This window comes from Mchenga conophoros, linkage group LG9 (assembly GCF_057382185.1).
Source record: "Mchenga conophoros isolate Kocher_MC1m ecotype Shallow Benthic linkage group LG9, M_conophoros_male_GT1.1, whole genome shotgun sequence".
NCBI classification, from domain to species: domain Eukaryota; kingdom Metazoa; phylum Chordata; class Actinopteri; order Cichliformes; family Cichlidae; genus Mchenga; species Mchenga conophoros.
The window spans coordinates 10,474,365-10,495,899 of NC_140534.1; the positions used below are offsets into that span (position 1 = coordinate 10,474,365).

The 21,535-nt window shown below is 42.6% G+C and overlaps 2 protein-coding genes across 7 annotated transcripts; one reads left to right on the forward strand and one right to left on the reverse strand.

Moving 5' to 3' along the window:
• Positions 1-2,871: 2,871 nt before the first annotated feature.
• LOC146566756 (leucine-rich repeat-containing protein 31-like) lies at positions 2,872-7,259 on the reverse strand. 5 transcript variants are annotated; one of them, XM_085286405.1, is made up of 6 exons: positions 7,046-7,259; positions 6,681-6,776; positions 5,815-5,917; positions 5,325-5,489; positions 5,051-5,206; positions 2,872-4,777 (listed from the first exon to the last, which is right to left on the reverse strand). In XM_085286405.1, exons 2-6 carry the CDS (start codon positions 6,696-6,698, stop codon positions 4,320-4,322), a joined length of 900 nt encoding a protein of 299 aa, XP_085142531.1. In that variant the 5' UTR covers positions 6,699-6,776; positions 7,046-7,259; the 3' UTR covers positions 2,872-4,319. The 5 variants fall into 5 exon arrangements, with proteins under 5 accessions (XP_085142531.1, XP_085142533.1, XP_085142534.1 ...); XM_085286407.1 differs by having other exon boundaries at positions 6,664-6,776; positions 7,046-7,257; XM_085286408.1 differs by lacking the exon at positions 6,681-6,776 and having other exon boundaries at positions 7,046-7,258.
• A 792-nt stretch (positions 7,260-8,051) lies between these two features.
• LOC146566757 (DIS3-like exonuclease 1) lies at positions 8,052-14,246 on the forward strand. Of its 2 annotated transcripts, XM_085286391.1 has the most exons (6): positions 8,052-8,563; positions 9,748-9,902; positions 10,078-10,256; positions 10,347-10,492; positions 11,156-11,327; positions 12,908-14,246. In XM_085286391.1, the coding sequence occupies exons 1-6, from the start codon at positions 8,415-8,417 to the stop codon at positions 13,223-13,225; spliced, it is 1,119 nt and encodes a 372-aa protein (XP_085142517.1). In that variant the 5' UTR covers positions 8,052-8,414; the 3' UTR covers positions 13,226-14,246. The 2 variants fall into 2 exon arrangements, with proteins under 2 accessions (XP_085142517.1, XP_085142515.1); XM_085286389.1 differs by having other exon boundaries at positions 10,078-10,492.
• Positions 14,247-21,535: the final 7,289 nt, after the last annotated feature.

The window sequence follows — 21,535 nt, forward strand, 5'->3', positions numbered from 1 at the left end:
TTAAAATTGAGAGGTGGGCAACGACACCAGGGGTGGGGTGTACATGTATCGTGTATCCATGTATCCATGTATTGTGCCCACCCCCAAGATCCTATATGTATGTGTAATGAGAGTGTGAGTAATGTGAATGTCTAAGTTGTGGGATAAAATTGAGGCAGAGGCAGCCAGAAGGGGACAGAGGGGGGGTAGCCTCCTCTGCACCCTGGTGACACCCCCATACTCCGCGCCCCGCCAGGGAAAGGGGGCCCAGGCCCATCCAGACCGGGGCCCAGTGCAGCAGCGCCTCCCGGCCCCACAGAGCCCGGGACAGTCCACCCAACCCCACCACAGAGAAAACTGCACCCACCCCACCATCCACTCATCTTCCAGACTACATAAGACAATAGACGCCCAGGCTGAGATCTTCCTCCACCTCTCCTGTATCTCCCCCTCCTGCAGAGAGAGTTCCTGAAGAGCGGAAAGCTCCAGAGAGTTGCAGCATGGCCTGGAGGTGTCACTATCACAATCTGCGGGGAGTATGATCATTTGTTATGAAAAAAGAAGACCCAAATGCAGACTCACAGGCTGGCAAGGATAAACTAAAGGCAGCCTGTTTATTTTGGACGGAGAGAATGATATGAAATATCTGACAGGGAACTGAGAAACTCAGAAACCTATACTGGGGGATAACACTAGGAAACATGACCAGTGAAGCTGGGTGACGAAAGGAGAAGATTAAACAATAAACACACAGGACGGTTATTAGGGAAGAGGAGACGGCAGGGACAAATCAGGAGTAACGAGACAGTTACAGCAAAACTCAACATAACCAACAAAATAAAATAGGAAGCACGTGTTTTGATCGCTGGCTCCAGTCTGCATGCTGAAGCTTCCTTTGGTTACAAGATACAGAACCAACGTTAGTGTGAATGAGACTATGAGAATGTTATATAGCATTTGCTCCACTTTGAATTCAGTTTGAAGAAGTAAAGAGACAAACAAACTTAAAAGAGACCATAGGATTAAAAAAACACAGACACCGCAAAAGGACGAAACACGGGCAAGAAGCAAAGTAAACAGAAAAGGAAGCAAGGAAATAGAAAGATAAGATCCACATGAATAGAATAGACAAAATATGAGTGCTTCAAGCAAACTGTGCAGGAATAAAATATAAATAGCAAACAGCAGAAATAAATAACAAATGGGGGAAAATATGTAGGATGAACAGGAACAAAGACACTGGAGAACAAAGTGGTGAGGGTTACTCAGACCACCATTAACTGACTAAATACATGGGAACTGGCAAAGTGAGACGCGGTCACAGAGAGTGACAAGGTACAAGGCGCACAAAAAGAGGGACTGGCAAAATTAGACGTCTATCAGAAGTACAGAATACAGAGACAGACAGGCAGACAGTGAAACAAACATGGAGACAAAACCTGCTACACACAGAGACAAAGCTAACACGGCCTGAACATGAAAGGAAACAAATTTAGACCAGCAACTAAGAGGAAGCACTAATTTGGAAGGGAAATAATACCAGACATATGGTGCACTCTGAATATCACCAGTCTGTTGCAAAGCTAACAGAGAGACAGACAAGCATTCACACCTACAGCTAATTTAAAGATACCACTTCAGCGTCACAGCTGGGTCCTTCTCTGTGTTATAAACGACACAGAGAAGGCCCCAGCTGTGACGCCACAGTAGTTCATTTGTTGACTGATACATCGATGTAGTCTCTCAGGAACGAGGGCGAAATGCCAACGACCGCCTGTCTGTTTTCAGGGCTGTATTTGAAGCCATGCTCCAATCAGGCAAAGTTTTAAGTGTTGCACATTTCGATGGGTTTCTTTCAGCTGACATAGTTTCCATTTGGGTCATGTGGTGTTAGATACCCCAGCGTGTGGTCATAGGGTGAAGAGCCCGGACGATTAGTGGGATTTTAGGTGTGGTGTAAAAATGACGCTGCAACTTTAAAAACGTTGTTGCTTTAAGGATTAACGTACAACCATACTTGGGCTGAGTTTGACACTGGTTCTCTTCAGTAATTAAAATAGCTTTAACACATGATAAGATCAAATGTCAGCTACACTGTGACAGTCGAGGGGCCACACTCAGATATATTTATTCGCTTGTTCTCTTTGTGTGATAAGAGTTTCCATCTGAATTTAACCCCTGTGTGGGGCTGATCTTTCATTTCATTTTATTTCAAGCTCAGATTCTTTGCCTTTGGCACATTTTCTGTGACGAGACTTCAAACCATTCCCACCGTCCTTATTAATCAACATGGTGAAGTGATTCTTCGCAAGGTGATGGGATAGGAAGAGTTTCAGAAAATGAGGCCTTTTGTCTTTATTGGAGAGGTCAGTGCAGACAGGACGGATGGGGGGAAGGCGAGGGGGGAATGACACACAGGAAACGGTGTTGGTCAGACCCAAAGACAGGCGTGGGCAGTGAGGACTCTCACCTTCAGACTCACTGTCTAATCAGTCTGACAGTGAGTCTGAAGACAGAGCAACCCAACACACGTTACTATGTTCATCATCATCATCATTGTTTATTTATATAGCACTTTAAAAACACACAAGGCTGACCAAACTGCTGAACAATAGAAACATAATAGATACCATAAGAATAATAAATACGATACAATAATAAACATAGCGAAAAACAATAAAATACAAGTCAGTCAACCACTGAGTCAAAAGCCAGTGACTAAAAATGCTTTTTCAATCTGGATTTAAAAACCAGCACTGATGTCGATTGCCTAATGTGAAGAGGAAGATTATTCCAAAGCTTAGGAGCCACGATAGAGAACGCTCGGTCTCCTCTCAGTTTCAGCCGTGATTTGGGGACTGAGAGCAACAGCTGCTCAGCTGACCAGAGCGAACGAGTGGGGACATAGGGCTTCAGCAGGTGCCAGACCATTTAAAGATTTAAAAACCAATAAAAGAACTTGAAAATGAATCCTAAATTCAATTGGAAGCCAGTGCAGGGAGGCCAAGAGTGATGTTATCACTAAGCAGGACATTAAATCAAATTAATGAGACACCAAAACAAGAGCTGGAGCCCAAGACAGCCATGAAGTCACAGTGTACACAAATACACAAGAAACACAGAAACCAGCTGGGTGGATGTGGCTCGGGAACCTTCTGTTACCTTGAACGTCGGTGTTTTGAACGCTGGCTGCTCCAGTCTGCTTGTATTTGTCCAAGATTTCCCCTCATATCTTGGTTATGGTTATTTTTTCTTTTATTAAACTGATCACACTCCTGTTCATGAATAGAAAAAAACCCCATCAGTGTATTTTCACTTAAACAAGCAGCTGTTTTTTTTGCATTAAAGTTATATAAAAATGTAACAGTGCAAATTCCTCGCTGACAGTTTAACCAAAAGGCATTTCCAGTGGAAAGTAGCCGACATATCCTCAGCATAACCATGTATAATATCCACAAAACCTGAGAAGGTTGGAGAGAAGGTAGGTGAACTCTGCTGGGATCTGCGTTTAACAAAGTGTCTAAAGACGAAACAAAGAAATCTTTCTGTAAATGTTCAGATGCACAGACTGGACTGAAAAAGAGTGAAAAAGCAGCTAACGTCCAAAAATAAGAAAACTTTGAAAGAACTCCAAAAAAACCTGGAGAACTTTTGCTCAAAAAACAGTTTTGTTTTTTTTAAATTACAAGGCAATCTGACAAAATGTCATCAAATGAGACTCAAGACTTCTGCAGGTCTCTGCCATGACTCAATTTTTTTTTCTTAACGGCAGAAACAATTGTTCCTTTTTTACTTTGTTTCTATTTTCTCTTCTTGTTTTTATCTGTTGAACAACAAACAACATTCATGCTGATTCACATAATATCCTGTCTCTAATCTCTGGGATTTCCTCGTAGCTCTTTGATGCAAAGAACATCCATCAAACGCTCCAGCTTGTGCTCAACATCATCGTGAACGGTGAAGGTACTCTGACGAGAAAATACTCAGTCGACCTTTTGGTTGATTTGTTAAAGAACCCCAAAATAGCTGATTACCTAACAAGGTATGCAGATAATTCACAGCTCTTTTCCTGAATAGCTGCTTTAAAACTCTGCTGAAAGCCTTTGTCCATTTCCAGGTATCCCCACTTCTCGGCATGTGTGTCTCAAGTGTTAGGACTGCTGCATTGGAAAGACCCAGACCCTGCAGCCAAGGTGAGAGACGACAAATATGATAACCCACACCAGCTGTGCTTAACTCTGTAAGTTCCCAGTATTCCCTGAAACCATCACGTGTGACACAGTTTACATCAGACGTGATGCAGCTGACCTCAACACTGACCTTCTTGTGGTAACAGAGACTTAAAAAAATAATAATAAAGCAACAAAGTGGGTCGCTCTTTGACAGTAAATTCCAGTGCGGTCCGCTCCAATCTCCTCAGGCTGACTCTCTTCTAGGCTCTCCTGACTGTTCCCTTTACATGCTGATGATGTGTCTTGTAAATCTGGATCCCTTTCCAGCAGGACGCTCCTCTTTTTCAGACAGTACCTGAGCTGCTCTCTCTCCTGACAGTCAGCTGTCCACCTCTGCATGGCCAGTCGAGCCAGCGCCGGCATTTGAGGCAGAGCTCGGAGCAGAGCGGGCAGCCAGGCTGAGCACGGAGCAGAGGTTGAAGGTCGCAAACTGACATCCACGTCTTCCAGAGAGCCCAGACCTCCTGCTGCAAACAGACTGCACCAACCGTTGTCTCCCACCAAGCTGTTGTAGGACAGATCCAGTGCACGGAGTGAGGAGAGACAGCCCCGTCTGCACACGGCAGCTGCACAGAGGAAGAGGACCCATTGATAACTGATCACTTTATGCCTGTTCACTTTACTGTTTTGTTCACAATGTTTCTGATGGAGACAAAAATAACACCGAATAGTTTCATTGTTTTGTTTTATACGACAGCTACAGATGCTGGCAGCATGAAATAAATGAAAGAAATATCAATTTCCTTCAGGCTTTACTTGTCTTAATATACATTTATGCAGCCTAATGATCCACTACAGACCAAAAAAGAAAAAGTATAATGTCATTGTGTGTTAGTTACCCAGATGTTGCATGTCATCAGTGGTGAGCTCGCAGCTGCAAAGACGGAGCTCGCTGACGACTGATGGCTGCAGAGCATCCAGCAGGAGCGCCAAGTGACCGCCAACCACTTTACACCAGGAAATATCCACCGTGCGCAGATAGGACACCGCCAGGGCTGATGCATAAACACAAAGTTTTCACCATTTCAGGCTAGAGGGTGGAAGAGGTATTCAGGGAGAATGACTTGAAGGAAAACTTCTATAAATAAACAAGTGTGTGTGTGTGTGTGTTACCCAGAGCAGTGAAGGACTCGTTGCTCATGTAGCAGCTGTTGAATGGCAGCCTCCTCATTTGTGTCGCAGGGAGGGCGGAGACCAGCAGGTGGACCACACCTCCCACTTCCTTATTGGATGACACATCAAGCTCGGTCAGTGCAGTGAGAGAGGGCAGCACCTGGACTGAAAAACAACGAGTCACATGACTGCTGCAGCGAGCATGCGATTAGTGTCCGGCGTGTGAGATTGGTAGCAACTGACTCAGAGCCTCTAGATCATCTCGCGTGAGGCAACACAGGTGGAGGTCGAGTCTCTCCAGGTGTGTGACGTGAGCCAGGTGAAAGGTGAGGCGGCTCAGTCCACCAGCTAGAAGCAGCTTTACAGTATATTAATCAGAACAATGCTGCTCTCTAATGTATCTTGGTAAAGCGCAGAAAAATCTAATGTTTTATATGATACAGTGTGATTTCAGTAACATATCATAATGGAGGCTTCAGCAAGTACTTACGAAGGAAATCTTTCCTCTGCTCTTCAGTTAGTTCATCAAATACCTCCCAAAACATCTGTATGGTGGGGTGGCGGTCATGATATCTCCAACCATAACTTGTGTTCTGAAAACAGTGAAAATGACTGTTATAATCATAGAGTTTGTAAGGTCAGGCATACACTATGTTGCCAAAAGTATTCCCTAACACATCCAAATCATTCAATTAATGTGTTCCAATCACTTCCATGGACACAGGTGTATTAAATCAAGCACCTAGGCATGCAGACTACTTCTACAAACATGTGTGAAAGGACGAGTCGCTCTCAGGAACTGAATGAATTCCAGCATGGTAATGTGATAGGATGCACCAGTGCAACAAGTCCAGTCATGAAATTTCCTCGCTATTAAATATTCCATAGTCAGCTGTTAGTGATATTATAACAAAGTGGAAGTAATTGGAAATGACAGCTAGTCAGCTGATGCTAAGGCTCATAGTGCACTTAAGTCACCAATATCTGCAGTCTGCTGTTGTTACAGATGTCCAAACTTCATTGGTTTCCATGGCTGAGCAGCTGCATCCCAGCCTTACACTGACAAACACAATGCAAAGCGTCAGATGGAGTGATTTAAGCATCTCAACACTGGACTCTAAAGCAGTGGAGATGTGTTTACTGGAGTGACGAATCACACTTCTCTGACTGGCAATCCGATGGATGTGTCAGGGTTTGGTGGTTGCCAGAAGTACTTGTCTGACTGCACTGTGCCAAGTGTAAAGTGTGGGCATGTGTGCACATGGCTGGGCACCAGTGCACAATACAAGGTCCATAAAGACATGGATGAGTGAGTTTGGTGTAGAAGAACTGGACTAGCCTGCACAGAGTCCTGACCTCAACCTGATAGAACATCTTTGGGATGAATTAGAGCAGCAACTGTGAGCCAGGCCTTCTCCTCCAACGTCAGTGTCTGACACCATAAATGCACCTCTGGAAGAATAGTCAAAAAATTCCCATAAACACACCTAAACCTTGTGGAAAGCTTTCCCAGAAGAGTGGAAGCAGTTATAGCTGCGAAGGGTGGGCTGACTATTATATTATACTATCATACAAAAGTCTGGATTAAGACTGAGATGTGACTCAAGGTCATATTTGTGTTAAAGCAGCCGACTGAATGCTTTTGACAGTATGCAGTACACAGTTATTGTGCTACAGGACAGCTGTGAAACTACAGCCTGTGTCTGTTTGGCTGACTCTACCTGTTTGAACTTTTCCCAGTCATGCACGTCCTGGCCGACCAGCACTCCCTGCAGCTCCTCTGGTCGAAACAGCCTCACCAAATCCTGCTCACACACCAGGAAGAAGCCTCGCTTGAACTCCTGGAACAGATTCTCCACTGATGTGTTGAAGATACCATATTTCTAACATGTTCAGGACTCAGTACAATAACTGAATGAATTTAGACGCAGGAGTCTTCCAGGTCTTTATGTTTAGTTTGGTTTTTTGCTGTGTTATTTACAGAATTACAGATGGATACCATATATTTCTTTTCATCGATAATAAATTATAGTACGGTCTAATAGAGACGTTATTTTTAAAATCAGGCGTCTAAGCAGAACACGTTCCTCAGCAGAAAACATTTTATCAGAAAGTCATTTCAGTGAGAATATTGGAATAAAGAAACCAAGCACTCCACTGTGAAACCACTGACAGTTTTCACATTAGATCACAGCCATTTATCTACAGCGGCTGGTCGGCCATCTGTTAAAACCTCATATGGACAATTCCTGTTGTTCTATAAGATGCTCTCTAATAGGATGTCTTGGATTTATTTATTATTCAGTTATTGCATTCCTGTTATGGCTGTACGCACACAGAATATTGATATGAAGTAAAAATGATTCTCTCGGGTTGCTTCTGGGATAGTGGAAAAACCAATATATTTCTAAAAGTGTGTTTAATGATTGAGCTGCCACCCAAAAATCAAGTTCTTATCTTGACAAAGCTGGATTATTGACCGCTGGTGAAACATCAGTTGTCCTGAAGGATAAGGACAACAGCTGTTTCATCTTGATCTATTATATAAAACGGCCAAAACTGTGTTCAAATCCAAACTTTCTGGCTTCTTTTGGTTCCTGCTGAAGTACTTTGGGTCCCCTCAGTTCATCCTTAGTCTGAGAAAAGTTTTGTTCTCTCTTTAAGGCACATTTCCTTTGAGCTAACTTAAACTCTGATTGGCTGTCCACTATAAACAAAAAGCATGAACAGCAGATCGGTGGAGTTTCTGTGCCCATGAGCAGAGCTGTGTGCCTGTTAGGGATATGTGTTCTTACTGGTATGATAGAGAGCTGAACGTAGGAAAGACAGTAGACTGTTTTCAGGTTGAGATTCATTCACATTTGGTTCTCCGTGCAGCATTTGTTCCGGTGGAATGGTGCATGTTCAACTGAGTTAAAGTAAACTGTAGTAAAATGTGGCCCACTGATGCATTTTCATATTCTTTTTCATTGAAGTCACGTTAGAAGCATTTTCCCTTTTCAGGTGGGTGCCCAGCTGGATGAGGAGAGGAACATTACGGCCCTGGTCCCTCGTCAGCCCCTGGAGGTCCATGAGACCGTGGCAGAGTGCATGATTTACGCCAACCACTGGGTGGCCCGCAAGATCCAGGAAGCTTTCCCCAACCAGGCCCTTCTAAGGTGTCACCCACCACCACAACAGGAGCTATTCAACCAGCTGGTGGACACTGCAAAGGCCAAAGGTTTCACCATTGACACCAGGTAATGTTTTTGACTGTTCAGTATAGAAACTGAGGAAATGCATATTGTAGTCCAACGCACATCATGTTCAGACACACAAGTGTGTGAACCTGAAATGTTTGATAACACGGGGACACACTCAGGTGTCACATGAGCAGTCAGACAAGAAGAAGACATGTTCCTTCAGCTCAGGTTGAGGTTGAAGCCAAATATGCTTCCAAACCAAAGACTACAACATATGATGAAGCATATCTTGCCTTTGGCTTCAGCTTCACAACAGCTGTCGTGGCAAGGTCGGTCTCCCCGACAGAATTAGTTTCCCCTGCGTCGGGAGCACACGCTGGGCTGTCCAAATCACGGACAAACAGGATCCCACATTCTTGATTTTCAGTTCACAAACACTTCTTATAACGACTAACTACTCCTGAAACTTTGGAGGTTTTAGCTCTTTACACAGTAAAGTTACAGGATAAATATAATTATCAGGCAAAATGTCCTTCGTTTGTTAAAATAATCCCGTCTGATACCACGAGAGGACAATAAATATTTCATTTTCTGTTGTAACCCTTAAACTGAATGGTAATGTAACGACACTCAGGTTTCACTTTTTTACAAAACTAAAACATCACTACTTCCACGTCTGACTGTTTGTAATGGAGGCGGCGTAACCTGGATCCACACTCCGTGCCCAGCGAACGCTCGCCACGCAGGGGGAACACATGCTGTCGGCGATGCCGACCTCGGCACAACGCTGATCCTGCCGCAGTTTGTTCCCCGGTTCAAATCCCGGACAAACAGGATCCCACAGCTGTTTATGCTTTTAAACCCGTTTTGCACAGAGAGCAGTGTTGAATATTCTCACACGGGAACAAAACAAACAACTCAAATAATTAAAGATGGTTTGTTTTTCTGTTTTTTAAAAGAGGCAGTGATTTATTTAATTACAACCTGTAATCTATTACAGTTAACTTTTATTTGTTTAACTGTTTACAAAAGGTCTGAGGATCTGAGGCGTGGAATGAACTGCAATGGAGTTTGAAAACAAAATATGAATGTGCGGTTGGAGGATTGTGGGGGGGGGGGGGTTAAACCAACAGCAGAACCGGTCCCAGGACAAGAGACATGGTGATGCAAGTAGCTTTGTGTCACTGACTGCTGAGATGAGAGGCCTCACTCATCCCTGGTTTCTGGCTCTGTTCCTTCAGGTCCAACAAGGCTTTAGCTGCCTCACTGGACCGAGCTGTGGACCCACAGGACCCCTTGGTGAACAGGTTGTTCAGAATGATGGCCACCACTGCTATGTCACAGGCTCTGTACTTCTCCACTGGTGCTCATCCTCAAGACCAATACTACCATTATGGTACGATACCGCTGCACAGCTTTTATTGGCTGCACTAGAGTTTCAGTGTGACTGTGGGTCAGTCCATCCATCACACGTCTGCACACACTTGTCCAACGTCTGTTGTTTGTGAAGAATTATTCGACTGAGAACTAGAAAGAAGGCTAACGTGCTGATATTTGCTTCGTTGTCGTAGGTCTGGCTCTGGATCGCTACACACACTTTACCTCACCCATCCGTCGGTACGCAGACATTGTCGTGCACCGCCTTCTTACCGCAGCCCTGCACATGCAGAGGGGCGTTGTATCTGGTAAAGCACCAGCCAGTAACAAAGAAGTGGAGGAAATGGCTCACCATGTCAACAGCAAGAACAGGGTCAGGGGTGTTTTATTGTTTGTGTTTTTCAATGATTCACCTCTTACTCTATTAACAGAAGCTGTGCTGACGTCTGTGTTTCATTTGCAGGCAGCACAGGCAGCCCAAATGCGATCCACAGCACTGTTTCAGTGTCTGTTTTTCAGAGAACGAGACCCTCAGACAGACCCGTGCTGTGTGGCTGACGCTGTTGTCTACTCCATTCGAGACAACGGTGTCTTGGTGTTTATCCCAGAGTAAGAACCTTCAGTCCTGTGTTTTGTTCTGCAGTCTTCTTCTTTTCCTTTGTTTAATGGAGCTGTACAGCAGCTCACAGACGGCCAACCACTCGTGTATTTTTAATAGACGAATTCAAAGTTTATGACAATGAATGAATTTGTTGGAAGATGTAATTGCACGCTAATCAATGTATATTTAACAGTATACACGCTAGTTTTATTTTCTCTTAAAAAACCTCAAAATGAGTTTTAAATTGTATAAATTTACTAAACTAATTCCTTAAACATTTATTGTGAGCAGGGAAAATCGGCTAAAACCCCGAATCTTTTCTCTACCAGGCTTTAAATAAGTTAATTGCATTGCTGAAGTTGAGTCTGTGGGGAGGGACGGTGCTTTGGAGCCAGCCTTGTGTTTGTGGCACTTCTACGTTAGCTTAGCTAACCTCTGGAGGTTGCTGCTTGTTTATTGCAAGGAAAGTGTAATTTAATAACATCAGTGTTCTCCATGCTTGTGGTGTTACAGGGATATGCAATATTAACAGTTTATTAAAATGTAACCTGTGGTCATTTTGAGAAGGCTGTAGAATCCATGTAATGATTAAAATCACAGGGCGCAAAGCAGGTTGAGTAATATCACTGAGTAAGTAAGGCTGCCTCTGACCACAGCCATGTTGTTCACAGGTATGGTGTGAGGGGGCCTGTGTATCTGAAGAACAAAGAGGGCCTGGTGGTGGTAGCGGGACAGGACGGCAGCTGTGATTGGCAGGGTGGCACTGTGCGAAAATACCCGGACCGCATTACCACCACCTCCAGCTGTGGCACCTCCACCTTCAAACTGTTTGACCACATCACCGTAAGTCACAGAAAACGCTAATCAATCATTTTAGAAGGTTTCCAGCAATGCAGCGCCTAAAGGCGACGATTCCAAATATATATGCATGAGTGTATATGAATCACAGGTTCATACGACTACTGGATCTTTTGTGGTCCAACATTAAGAGACGTTTTATGATCTTGTTGTGATAAAGTGTTGTGTGGTTGCTGCTTTGTTAGCTAATCTCAAGGTAACAAAACGTCAGTAAGATGAATGAGACGAAAATGATTCCTGAAAATAAATCATTTAAAGTTATTCAGTTTATTGTTTTTAAATATTATATGAAAACAAAAACATAAGTGTGTGGGGGGGGGGTGGGGGGGGGAGGCTCTCCTCCAAGACAAGAAATGTAATGCTTCCAGTTTGTGGCGTTTCTACACAAACCTTTTTGTAAAGGGAGATAAAAAATGACAGTGGGCGGTAATTGTTTTCACATAAACGCCTTTAAACGCTGCACGGTCGCACTCTCTCTCTCGCACTCGATAAATGATCCATTGTTGCTCTGCACACGTTTGTTACCACAAACGTCGCATGCACTTATGTCATTGTCATGAGACACTCTTGCAAACAAACTCACGGTTTAGTAACACAGTAGAGCAGCGTGTTTACGGGACAGTAACAGTAATCTAATTACCTTTTTTGCAACAGTAATCCCTTACTTTACTCGTTACTTGAAAAAAGTAATCTAATTATGCGTTGCTGCCCATCACTGGCGTCAAGTTATATTAAGTTCAGGCATGTTACACACGATGATTGTGAGGAATAAGTGCATGTGATTTAAGCAAAAAGAGCAGGAAACATTACCCTAAGGTTAGCTAACAAAAAGAAACTGAAGTAACGGTGTGTTATTCTCACATCTTTGGCTTTAAGACATGAAAAAGTGACAGAGTACTGCTGCTTCCACTGTTATCAACATCTTTTCTTTCTTTCATGGACTTATCCTGGGGTCATAAATGTCAAAGGGCAAAGGCAATGCTAACAACATAGCTTACTGATGGATGATGATGGATGACACATGTGGCCAAAACAAGATAGAAAGAAACATTAGCCCAAACACAAGTTGTCCACCACAGCATTGACTGCTGTCAAGCTATGATCATATCAAACAAAGAGATGATGATGATATTCAACAAACAAATCAACAAAACAACAACCTCACTGTGACACTTGACCGAGGTCACAGTGTTAATGAATGTTTTTCTCCCCCTCTGCTCCAGTCTCCACGTCGTGTGAATGTTAGAAAGCACAGTAAAGAAAGTTCGTGTACGGATGGATGAACGTTTGTTACATTGGATACGTGTGTGTAACATACGTATCCAATTTATCCTATTTATGAACAAAATTGTGGCACAGTCGGAAACTTCTCCACTCTACACCACTGTCTACTTAGCTGTGACGCTGCGCACAGTGCTGAGAGGACTGCTGTTATATATTACGTCACAAACCTTAAGTGGGCCTGTCTTTGCATAGCATTCCATTAGACTATTTTCAGTAGGTGCCATTACTGTGTAGTGATCGAACTGAGGAATACTGTGACTTACGTTCTCTGCTCTCTTCAGGTTCGTATTTCTGTCCACTCTTCAACTTGCCACGCTGACCGTCTAAACCTCGAGGTCATCAGCAACAAGCCTCACCACAGTGCCAAGTCCCAGCAGCCCAGCCCTCAGGGCCGCAGTCAGCTGGTCAAAGAGGTGGTGCGTCAGAATGAAGAGGCGCTGGCTCAGGAGAAGACAGCCCGGCGCCCCAAACTCTCCAAAGAGGAAAGAGAGTTTCGTCAGAGCAAAACTCCCAGTCTGTACTCTATTCTGGAAGAAATCAGAGAGTTGGCTCTGATGGATCTGGAAAGGGCTTCACGCCTCCCGGCAACAACAGCATAGAAACGCTGTAGCCCAGCTTTACCTCCAAGCAGACACTTGTGAGAACTGCACGCTGTGCGCTAACAGAACGGTGATCATTGAAGATCACTCGTGCTGAGTCATCCAGGTCATTCTTGTAGCTCCAGATTGTGTGTGGACAAACCACACGAGTGTGTGAAGTCACAGGAAAGCAAACACAATATTAAGTAAAAACATGTCCCGCCATCTTTTTAGAAACCAGAGTCAAACCGAATCAGTGGATACGTTTTGTAAAAGTTAGTTTTTAAAATCACATCAAGTTAAACTTAGTTGTAAGGAGGATAGGGAACGTGTTAATGCCAGTGAAGTGTCAGCAGTTACTTTGACAAGACCTAGTACTCACTGCAAATGTGGTTCAATCCTGCAGGAAACTAGTCAACTGCAGCAGGTTAAAGAAGTCTGGTAACAAAAGGCTTTTCTCTCAGCACCAGTGATCTCAATATCTCACTGGTGGGATCAATGTCTTGTGTAAATTAAATGTCTTGTGTTATAGAACCATTTTTGGTGAGTTCACACATATTGTACTACCTGTGACCACTTCATACAAAACCCAGCACGAGTATTGTTCTGGAGATGATAAAACGTCCACTCGTCCATTTTCTTCTGCACGTCCTGGAATCTGTCGCAGCTGTCATAGGGTGAGAGGCAGGATACGCCCTGGACAGGTCACCGGACTGATAAAACTTCATGTCACTCATTAGCAGACTTTAAAATAAACCCGTAGAGTAATGAACACACCTGAGGTTGGTTGTGTTGGAAGTGATGTATAAAACTAGGATGTATTTATCTTATAGTTTGTATATCAAGAGCCTGTATAGAAGACACCAACACCAAGGACATTTTTATTGTTTGAACTGGTAAATAATCAGAAGCGTTTTTTGGTTTGTGGATTTTAAGATTGTTTTCTAGAACTACCAACAGAAATATGAACTGTACATAACTATTTCAATATGTGTGCAGTGGCCTGTAATTAAAAATGGTGTTTTCATTAGCGCAGATGGAGCCACTTCATCGTGTTGCGTTTCATGTCCCTGCAGTAGCTTAAGAAAGAACTGTTCATAATTGAACGAGCACTTAATGCTTGGAAGAGGGTGATGGTCAGTTGACAGCTCACATACTACACACACACAGAGGCCTTTTATAGAAACATGTTTGCAACCAAAATTCTGCCAATAGTGAAACTGGAGAAAGAAGATGCATCAGAGCAGGAACTGTGGATCAGTTCAAATATTTTTCTGTAACAGATACCAACACATGGTAAATACGTTTAGGATTTGGACTTTTAAAAATAAGAAAAACATTTATTTCCATTGATTATAAATGTCTTTGCTAACCCAAAGCTGACGTCACAGTAGGAACATGTGCTCAAGATATAAACCACCAGAAATGCACAACATTACTCGAATGAGCAGGCACGAACATTGGGAAACCTTTAAATCTGCTCACTGCCAAAGCTTTTCAGCAGAAACTGCTGCACGTGAACTTTAATCCCCCTCTACACAGTCGTTGCTGAGCTGTTGCTCAGGGCTGAGGCCGGTCTCAGCCTCAGCGGGCTCAGAGTCTTTGGGGGGAAGCGGGCTGGTTTGTTGCGTGGAGGTGTTGTTGGAAGGCTCGAGGTCAGGATCTTCTACAGTTTCATCTCCATCAGTAGAACCTTTGATGACATTTGGTGAGGATGCAGCTGGAGGTTTGTCTCCTAACATGTCAGCAGTCTGAGAGGCTGAAGGGCCTGAAAGGGTTGAGAATTAGAAACAGTGATGGTTTCAGTCAACACAGACACACTCAGTCTACTACGATTTATAAAAGACAGGCAAAGCTGAGATAATGAAAAATGAAACTGTAAACTGCAGGGTTCAAACTCATTGTTCAGGGTCAAATTTAAGCACTTTAAGCACTTTCAAGGTCCATTATCAAGCTTTTCCAGCACATTACCAAAAAAACAGTTTGCATGTTCCACTTTGCATCACCTCAGTAAGACCATGTAAAAATTAAAACAAATCGTCTTAGGTTGACTTAAATGTTCTTTGTTCCTCTTTTGTTAAAACAGAGAAAAATGCACCACACAAAAATACTGAAAAAGGAAATGGTTGTCTTATATGCATATAGTGCACAAACTCAAAAAACTCATTTCTCTCAAAAATGCAGATGTGCAAATGTGAACAAATCAACTTGTTAGAGATGCTCATCTCCACTTGGAAAAAACAACCACACAAAAGAAGAAATCTGCACAAATGAACAAGTCTGCTCATCAGATATTGATGCTTCTTTCCTACGTGACACAACAACAGGAGACAGATGTTTGGTACTTTAACTAGTTAAGCACCCACACCACCAAAAATGGGGGAAAAGAGAGGAGATCACATTTAATCGGTTATAACACGAGGTCAGAAATATAAGTGCAGACATGAGTGTCCACAGAAGCCTCTGAATCTCAGCTGTAAACCATTTCTACAAACACCAAACAGTTAAAAGAGCAGTTACATCACCATGAATCTGTGGACAGGTAACATCCATATTTTGATTTATGATTTTCTGGAGTTAAATGTGACCCAAAGTATATTTTATAGCATATAAGCTATAAAATACTTTTAAAAATTAGGTGAGGGAAATAATCATTTTTTTCTATGTTTGAGTCCCAGTAACTTTGACATAGTAACATCTGCAGTAATATTTACCCCTCTGATGACAGCTCACAAGCGTTAGCTTTATTTTGATACCAAGACTGTTTACACAGAGTTTGTAATTGCAGAGAAATACTCCATTTATTTTGGCCTCTTCATTTTCGAGCAGGAAGCTCAGAAAAGCCCTGGGGGCCTAACAGGTCAAAGTTCATTCCCAATAAAACTAACTGTGAGATGTTTGACTACATTGCTCTCTGGATTATTGTTACAGTCCTAAATGATCAGCTTTAAAGTGTTTGTGCTAATAACACCATGTACAGTAAGACAGGCATGGAGAACAGCACTGACGGGAGGCTTTGAACAGATGACACACTCAGTTCAATTCAACATATAAGACTTTAAAAACGCACAAACATCGACCTAAAATCTATTTATTCAGTCCATCACCTGTCATAGAATTATGTCAAATAATAATGTATTGTTCATCTCCCTTAAATAAACAGGCAGCCTTAAAGTATGAAACATTCATTCATTAAAACACTAAAATGTGTCTGTCGTCTCCGTGGCTGATAGAGCCCCACAGGCATCAATGTGAGCTTAAAGCCATTTATAATTTTTAAATGGTTTAATGTGTCGGTGCTCACGATAAACACATTTTGAATGAAAGCCAGGGAACTTCAGCAGCACAAGAAATGGCTTCTTTGTGCCCACATGCATCAGTCCCTCTTTTTACCAGTTTTTCTTTAAGGCTTAAGTTGGCTAGTTAAGTGTCGGACTAACGATTAAAGCTTTCACTTGAGTGAAGTCACTAATATTACTGCTACTGCTAAGTAATGTTAGCCAAGTTTAAAGCACACTGCATAAATCACCATGCCATAACTAACTGCTGTGCTAGCACTGCCGTACTCTATCACACTCAGTGCATTTCAATCATTTCTCCAGCAAGTTTGATAGCTAGCAAAATAATAATCATAGTTTTAAACATTAGCCTGTGTTATGTACACATACTCGAAATTATTTACTGTCATGTGACTCAAGAGTACAAATTCCTTCAGTGTCGTTTTCCATCGAACACTCATTAAAACAGCACGAACCCTGAAACTGCTTATTAAAATAATATGTATGTAAATAATAGTATGTTGCATTATAAAAAATTAAGCTTTTGACTGCCCTCCAGAGTTCACGTTAACTTCAGATCTCTGGAAGCTACACTACCCGAATGATGTCAGCTGTTTAGTTTCTATACTGGACAGAAAAAAAAAAGGGGGGGGGGGTGGATTGGCTCCTCTTAAGGAGGACTAATGACTAAAATGTGAAAGTTTAAAGTCGATGAGTAAATCATGCTCAGGTAATACAATGGAAACGGTCTCATATCACCATCTAGTGTTATAAACTGTAAACACATTTTTATGGGTGAAGGCTCATAATAGAGACCGATCAACAGGTCATTTTCTTTTCTATGGGTCTCATTTAAATCACATTACATCATTTCTGCGGTAAATGAGGACCCTGAAGAACGATTTAATGTCACTGTTAAAGATTTGTAGACAATAGATCGCAGACAGCTGGCTCCGCTTTAACTAAAGAGGAAGTAAAAACAGTTTGGATCACAAGTGTAAGGCAAAAACAAAAATACTACGCCTAATTGAAGCTGACATCAGACAGGCAGTAAAGAAATCAATGTTTTCTACATGCTTTGCCTCTTATTACCAAACTCCACACTAATGTGAGGAATCTCTGGTGGTTTGGACGAACTGTGCAATACGGGAACTCGTCACTCGACCTTCAGGGTTTCTGGTGGATATATACACTAGATCCACTTCACTATATTGTAAGGAGTATTCACTCACCACCCATCATCCAAATCATTGAATTCAGGTGATCCAGTAACTTCCACAGCTGTATAGAATCAAGCACCTAGGCATGCAGACTGCTGCTACTAAGTGGAAGTGTTTGGGAACGACAGCAACTCAGCCATCAAGTGGTGGATCACGTAAAATCCCAGAGTGGGGGTCAGTGGATACTGAGGCGCACAGAGGTTGCTAATTTTCTGTGGAGTCCATCGCTCCAAACTTCACGTGGTCTCCAGATTAGCTAAAGAACAGTGCACAGAGAGCTTCGTGGAATCCATTTCCATGGCCGAGCAGCTGTAGTCCAAGCCTTACATCACAGAGTGCAACGCAAAGCAATGGGACACAGCGGTGTAAAGCACGCCGCCACTGGACTCTAGAACAGGAGAGATGCAGTCTATGGAGCGACGGATCACAGTTCTCAATCTGGAAAGCCGATAGACAAGTCAACTTAGCAGTTGCCAGGACAACAGAGCTCCAGGTTTGGTGGCAGGGGGATTTCGGTGCGGGGTTGTTTTTCAGAAGTTGGGCTCAGTCTCTTCGTTCCAGTGAAAGGAACTCTTAATGCTTCAGCATGCAAAGACATTTTGGCTCCCGACTTTAAGGGAACAGTTTGGGGATGGCTTCTTCCTGTTCCAGCATGACTGGGCACCAGTGCACAAAGCAAGGTCCACAAAGACATGAACTCTGGCATGGGAGTCCTGACCAGAACACCACTGGGATGAATGAGAGCAGAGACTTGGAGCCAGGCCTTCAACATCAGTGTCTGACCTTACAAATGGTCATAAACTCCCATAAACACTCCCAGAAGAGTTGAAGCTGATATAGCTGCACAGGCGGACGTCGTGAATGGGATGTCACTCGAGTTCATATGAGTGTGGGGGCAGATGAGCAAACACTTTTGGCAATATACTGTACATTCAATGTTTTGCTTTTTGTATTTTCATATAAAGTTAATACACCAATGAAGCTAGATGATCCTTATGAACCTTCGCTGGATGTTTTGTAGCAGAATCATTAATTATTTCTGTTATATTGTGTCCCAGCTGTATGATACATTTTTGCCATTCTTACCAATTTGCTGCTGGCGTGCGCGCCTCTTTTCCAGGGCCCGCTGTCTGTTCAGCTCAATACGTTTCTGCTGCTCTTCGGTCAGAGAGGGAGTAGGTGGGGGAGCGAGGGCTTCGGCAATCTGCCCTTGGGGAGCATTAATAAAACTCTCTCTGCTGAACAGATCAGGATCCCCAAATGTTTCCAGTTCACGTTGTACCTCTTCGTCACCAGCACCTGAACACAATTTCAAGCAGTGCTGATAATTAAGTCCTGTGGAATATGGCAAGTATTTCCTATGTGCACCTGCAGGTGTGAATCCACCGTAGGGCTGTTCGATACAACGATATATACAAAAACGTCTATTTCATTTTACGCTATCGTTTGTTTCGTGGTGTCGCAAAATAAACTGTTTACGGCAATATTTCTTCATGGTTCTGATGTCACTGTAGTAAAGTTCTCTCTTTCTCTTATATATAACCACACTACGGACGGACAAGCGCCTGTTTTTATGCGTTGTCGTTAGCAACAACGACGGTAAAACCATCGCGTGTCCGCTTGTTTATGTTCCACTGAAGCCCATCCCAGCAGCCAGGTCGCCAGCCTGTCACAGGGCCAACACAGACAGACCCTCTGAATGGAAATGTCAGTGCCTTCAGATGTACCATGTTCAGAAGGCAGTAGCTTGTTGGGGGGGGGGGTAGGGTGTTTGGTTTTCAGGGTGCCCACAACCTTTCTTTTCCTACCTGTTTGTACATAAGGCAGTATAATGAGAAATAGTCAAATTTCTCCATCTAAAAATAAAAAATAAAAAATTGCTATATATATATATATATTTATAGCAAAGTTGCAATTAATTTGAATATTTTATCAAATGAAAATCTATGTTTTTCTTTAATACAGCTTGCAAGTTTTATCCTAAGTATAATCGACGTTCTTACTTAAAAGCTTATTTAACATCCTTTGATTTAGTATAACTTAGTTCTGTCCAGGAACATTGTGAACAGAACAGTAACAGAGGAGTGCCACTGGAACACCCACTGGGAGACTACTGGGAACGAGCCTGACTTATGGTTGGCAATACTAACCAGGTTCACACTATAGGTGTACAGAGACTGGAAACATCTTTCTCACACACATCCAGGGATGTCTCCAACGCTCTGACAATTTTCAGTCTGGGAATTTTGCCCATCCAAATGATGAAAACAACAATGGTGTTAGAGTCTTTCTTCTTTAAATGACTGGCAGAGTGAAGCTGCACCATCATCACACAGATGCAGTCATTTGTACCCGCCGCTAAAGCGTAAGAAGACGCTGCAGTACTCTGCGAAACGACAGGTGTCGCCACTCAGATAATATCACATCACTTTTTTTGTGCAAAGTTCTTTCCACAAACTTACGTTTTCAAACATTTGCAACAACTCTGTGTGTCAGTGTGTCTCTGAGCCTCTGTGCACGATTATTAGTGAAACGGTGATAAAAACCAGTGCAGTCACAGACTCGTGTTCAACCTGGCTGCAACACTGACAGTCTGCACACGTCAATCAATGATTTTGGCCTCCTTGTGTCCCAGCTCACACAAGATGACATCAAATTCCTATTTAAATGCGCATTTTAATGCATTTCAACCCTCTGTCGTGATATAAATGTCTTTGCTACCTGTGGGAGTCCAGCTTGGGTTGGGGTCTCTTCACGCCTCTCCTTTTAGCAGTAGGGACATCAGCCAGCTGTGATACCTCACCTTCATCTCCTGCATTGAAAACACATGACAACAGGATGTGTTTCTAACTCATTCTGTTGGCAGCGTGGCAAACTTCAAGCTTATCTTTAAATCCAGACAAATTATAGACTGGAGGTTACAGAAGAAATGTGCTGGTTTGAACAGTATCTGATAGGTTTCATTTGCTCACGCAAACAAAAACATGTGTGTTGTTATTGTTAGAAACATCCAGTCTCAGAGAGATGCTGAAAAACCAGTTCATGCATTTGTTAATTCTAGGCTGAACTAACAAATTCATTATTATCAAGCTGTTCCAAAAAGCTTTGTGGAAGGACTATGAGAGGTTGTATTTCTCCCACATTAGCCTTTTTTCCTGAATCTTATTTTTCTATGATTCTTCATTAAACCATGAATTTAAAATACAAAGTTCTGAATCATCACATCTTAAAGACCTCATAGTAATCCTGTAAGAGCACAGCAGCATCTACCATCTGCAAAAGGGTCTCCTTCCTCCTGGCCTCCCCGGCCTGGGGAGTGTGGTGGTGGGAGTGGGGGGAAAGCTTCATCCTCTATGCCGTCATAGTCAGGAATGTCCTGCGGGCTATTTTCCTGTGGGTCAACCATGGTGAGTCGGTCCTGGAGACAAAGTAAAAGACGTGTGAGCCCCAGTCGTCAACAGCATCAGCATTAAGTTACATGAATTTAACTGCAAGTTGAAAAAATGACATTTATTTCTGTAAGAGTAATTCTTTACTGTGTTACAACATCAACATGAAAACCTAAAAAAAACTGGCATTTACTTTTTTCTTTTTTTACATCAACAGGAGGAGCTGTACAGACACTCATCCCACCTGGAATTATACCCCAAATTCAGAAATGTACTATTATGATACATTAATGGTCCATTATGTTTGTTTCACAGTTATATACATAATACAATTTATAGATTTGTATATATTTACATTCTATCAGGGATGAACTGGTTGTGAACCTTTGGGCTGATAATGACATTTAAAAGTTACAATTTGGATGAATTATTACTGCGATACTT

Excerpts from the sequence above, each read along its gene's own strand:
- LOC146566757 (XM_085286389.1), top strand. The coding sequence starts at position 8,415 with ATGATTTACGCCAACCACTGGGTGGCCCGCAAGATCCAGGAAGCTTTC. Across the intron at positions 8,564-9,747 it reads GGTTTCACCATTGACACCAG|GTCCAACAAGGCTTTAGCTG; the intron begins GTAATGTTTTTG and ends CTGTTCCTTCAG. Across the intron at positions 9,903-10,077 it reads AGACCAATACTACCATTATG|GTCTGGCTCTGGATCGCTAC; the intron begins GTACGATACCGC and ends TCGTTGTCGTAG.
- LOC146566756 (XM_085286405.1), bottom strand. Across the intron at positions 5,490-5,814 it reads GCAGAGGAAAGATTTCCTTC|TCCAGGTGCTGCCCTCTCTC; the intron begins GTAAGTACTTGC and ends GTTGTTTTTCAG. Across the intron at positions 5,207-5,324 it reads CGAGTCCTTCACTGCTCTGG|CCCTGGCGGTGTCCTATCTG; the intron begins GTAACACACACA and ends TTTATGCATCAG.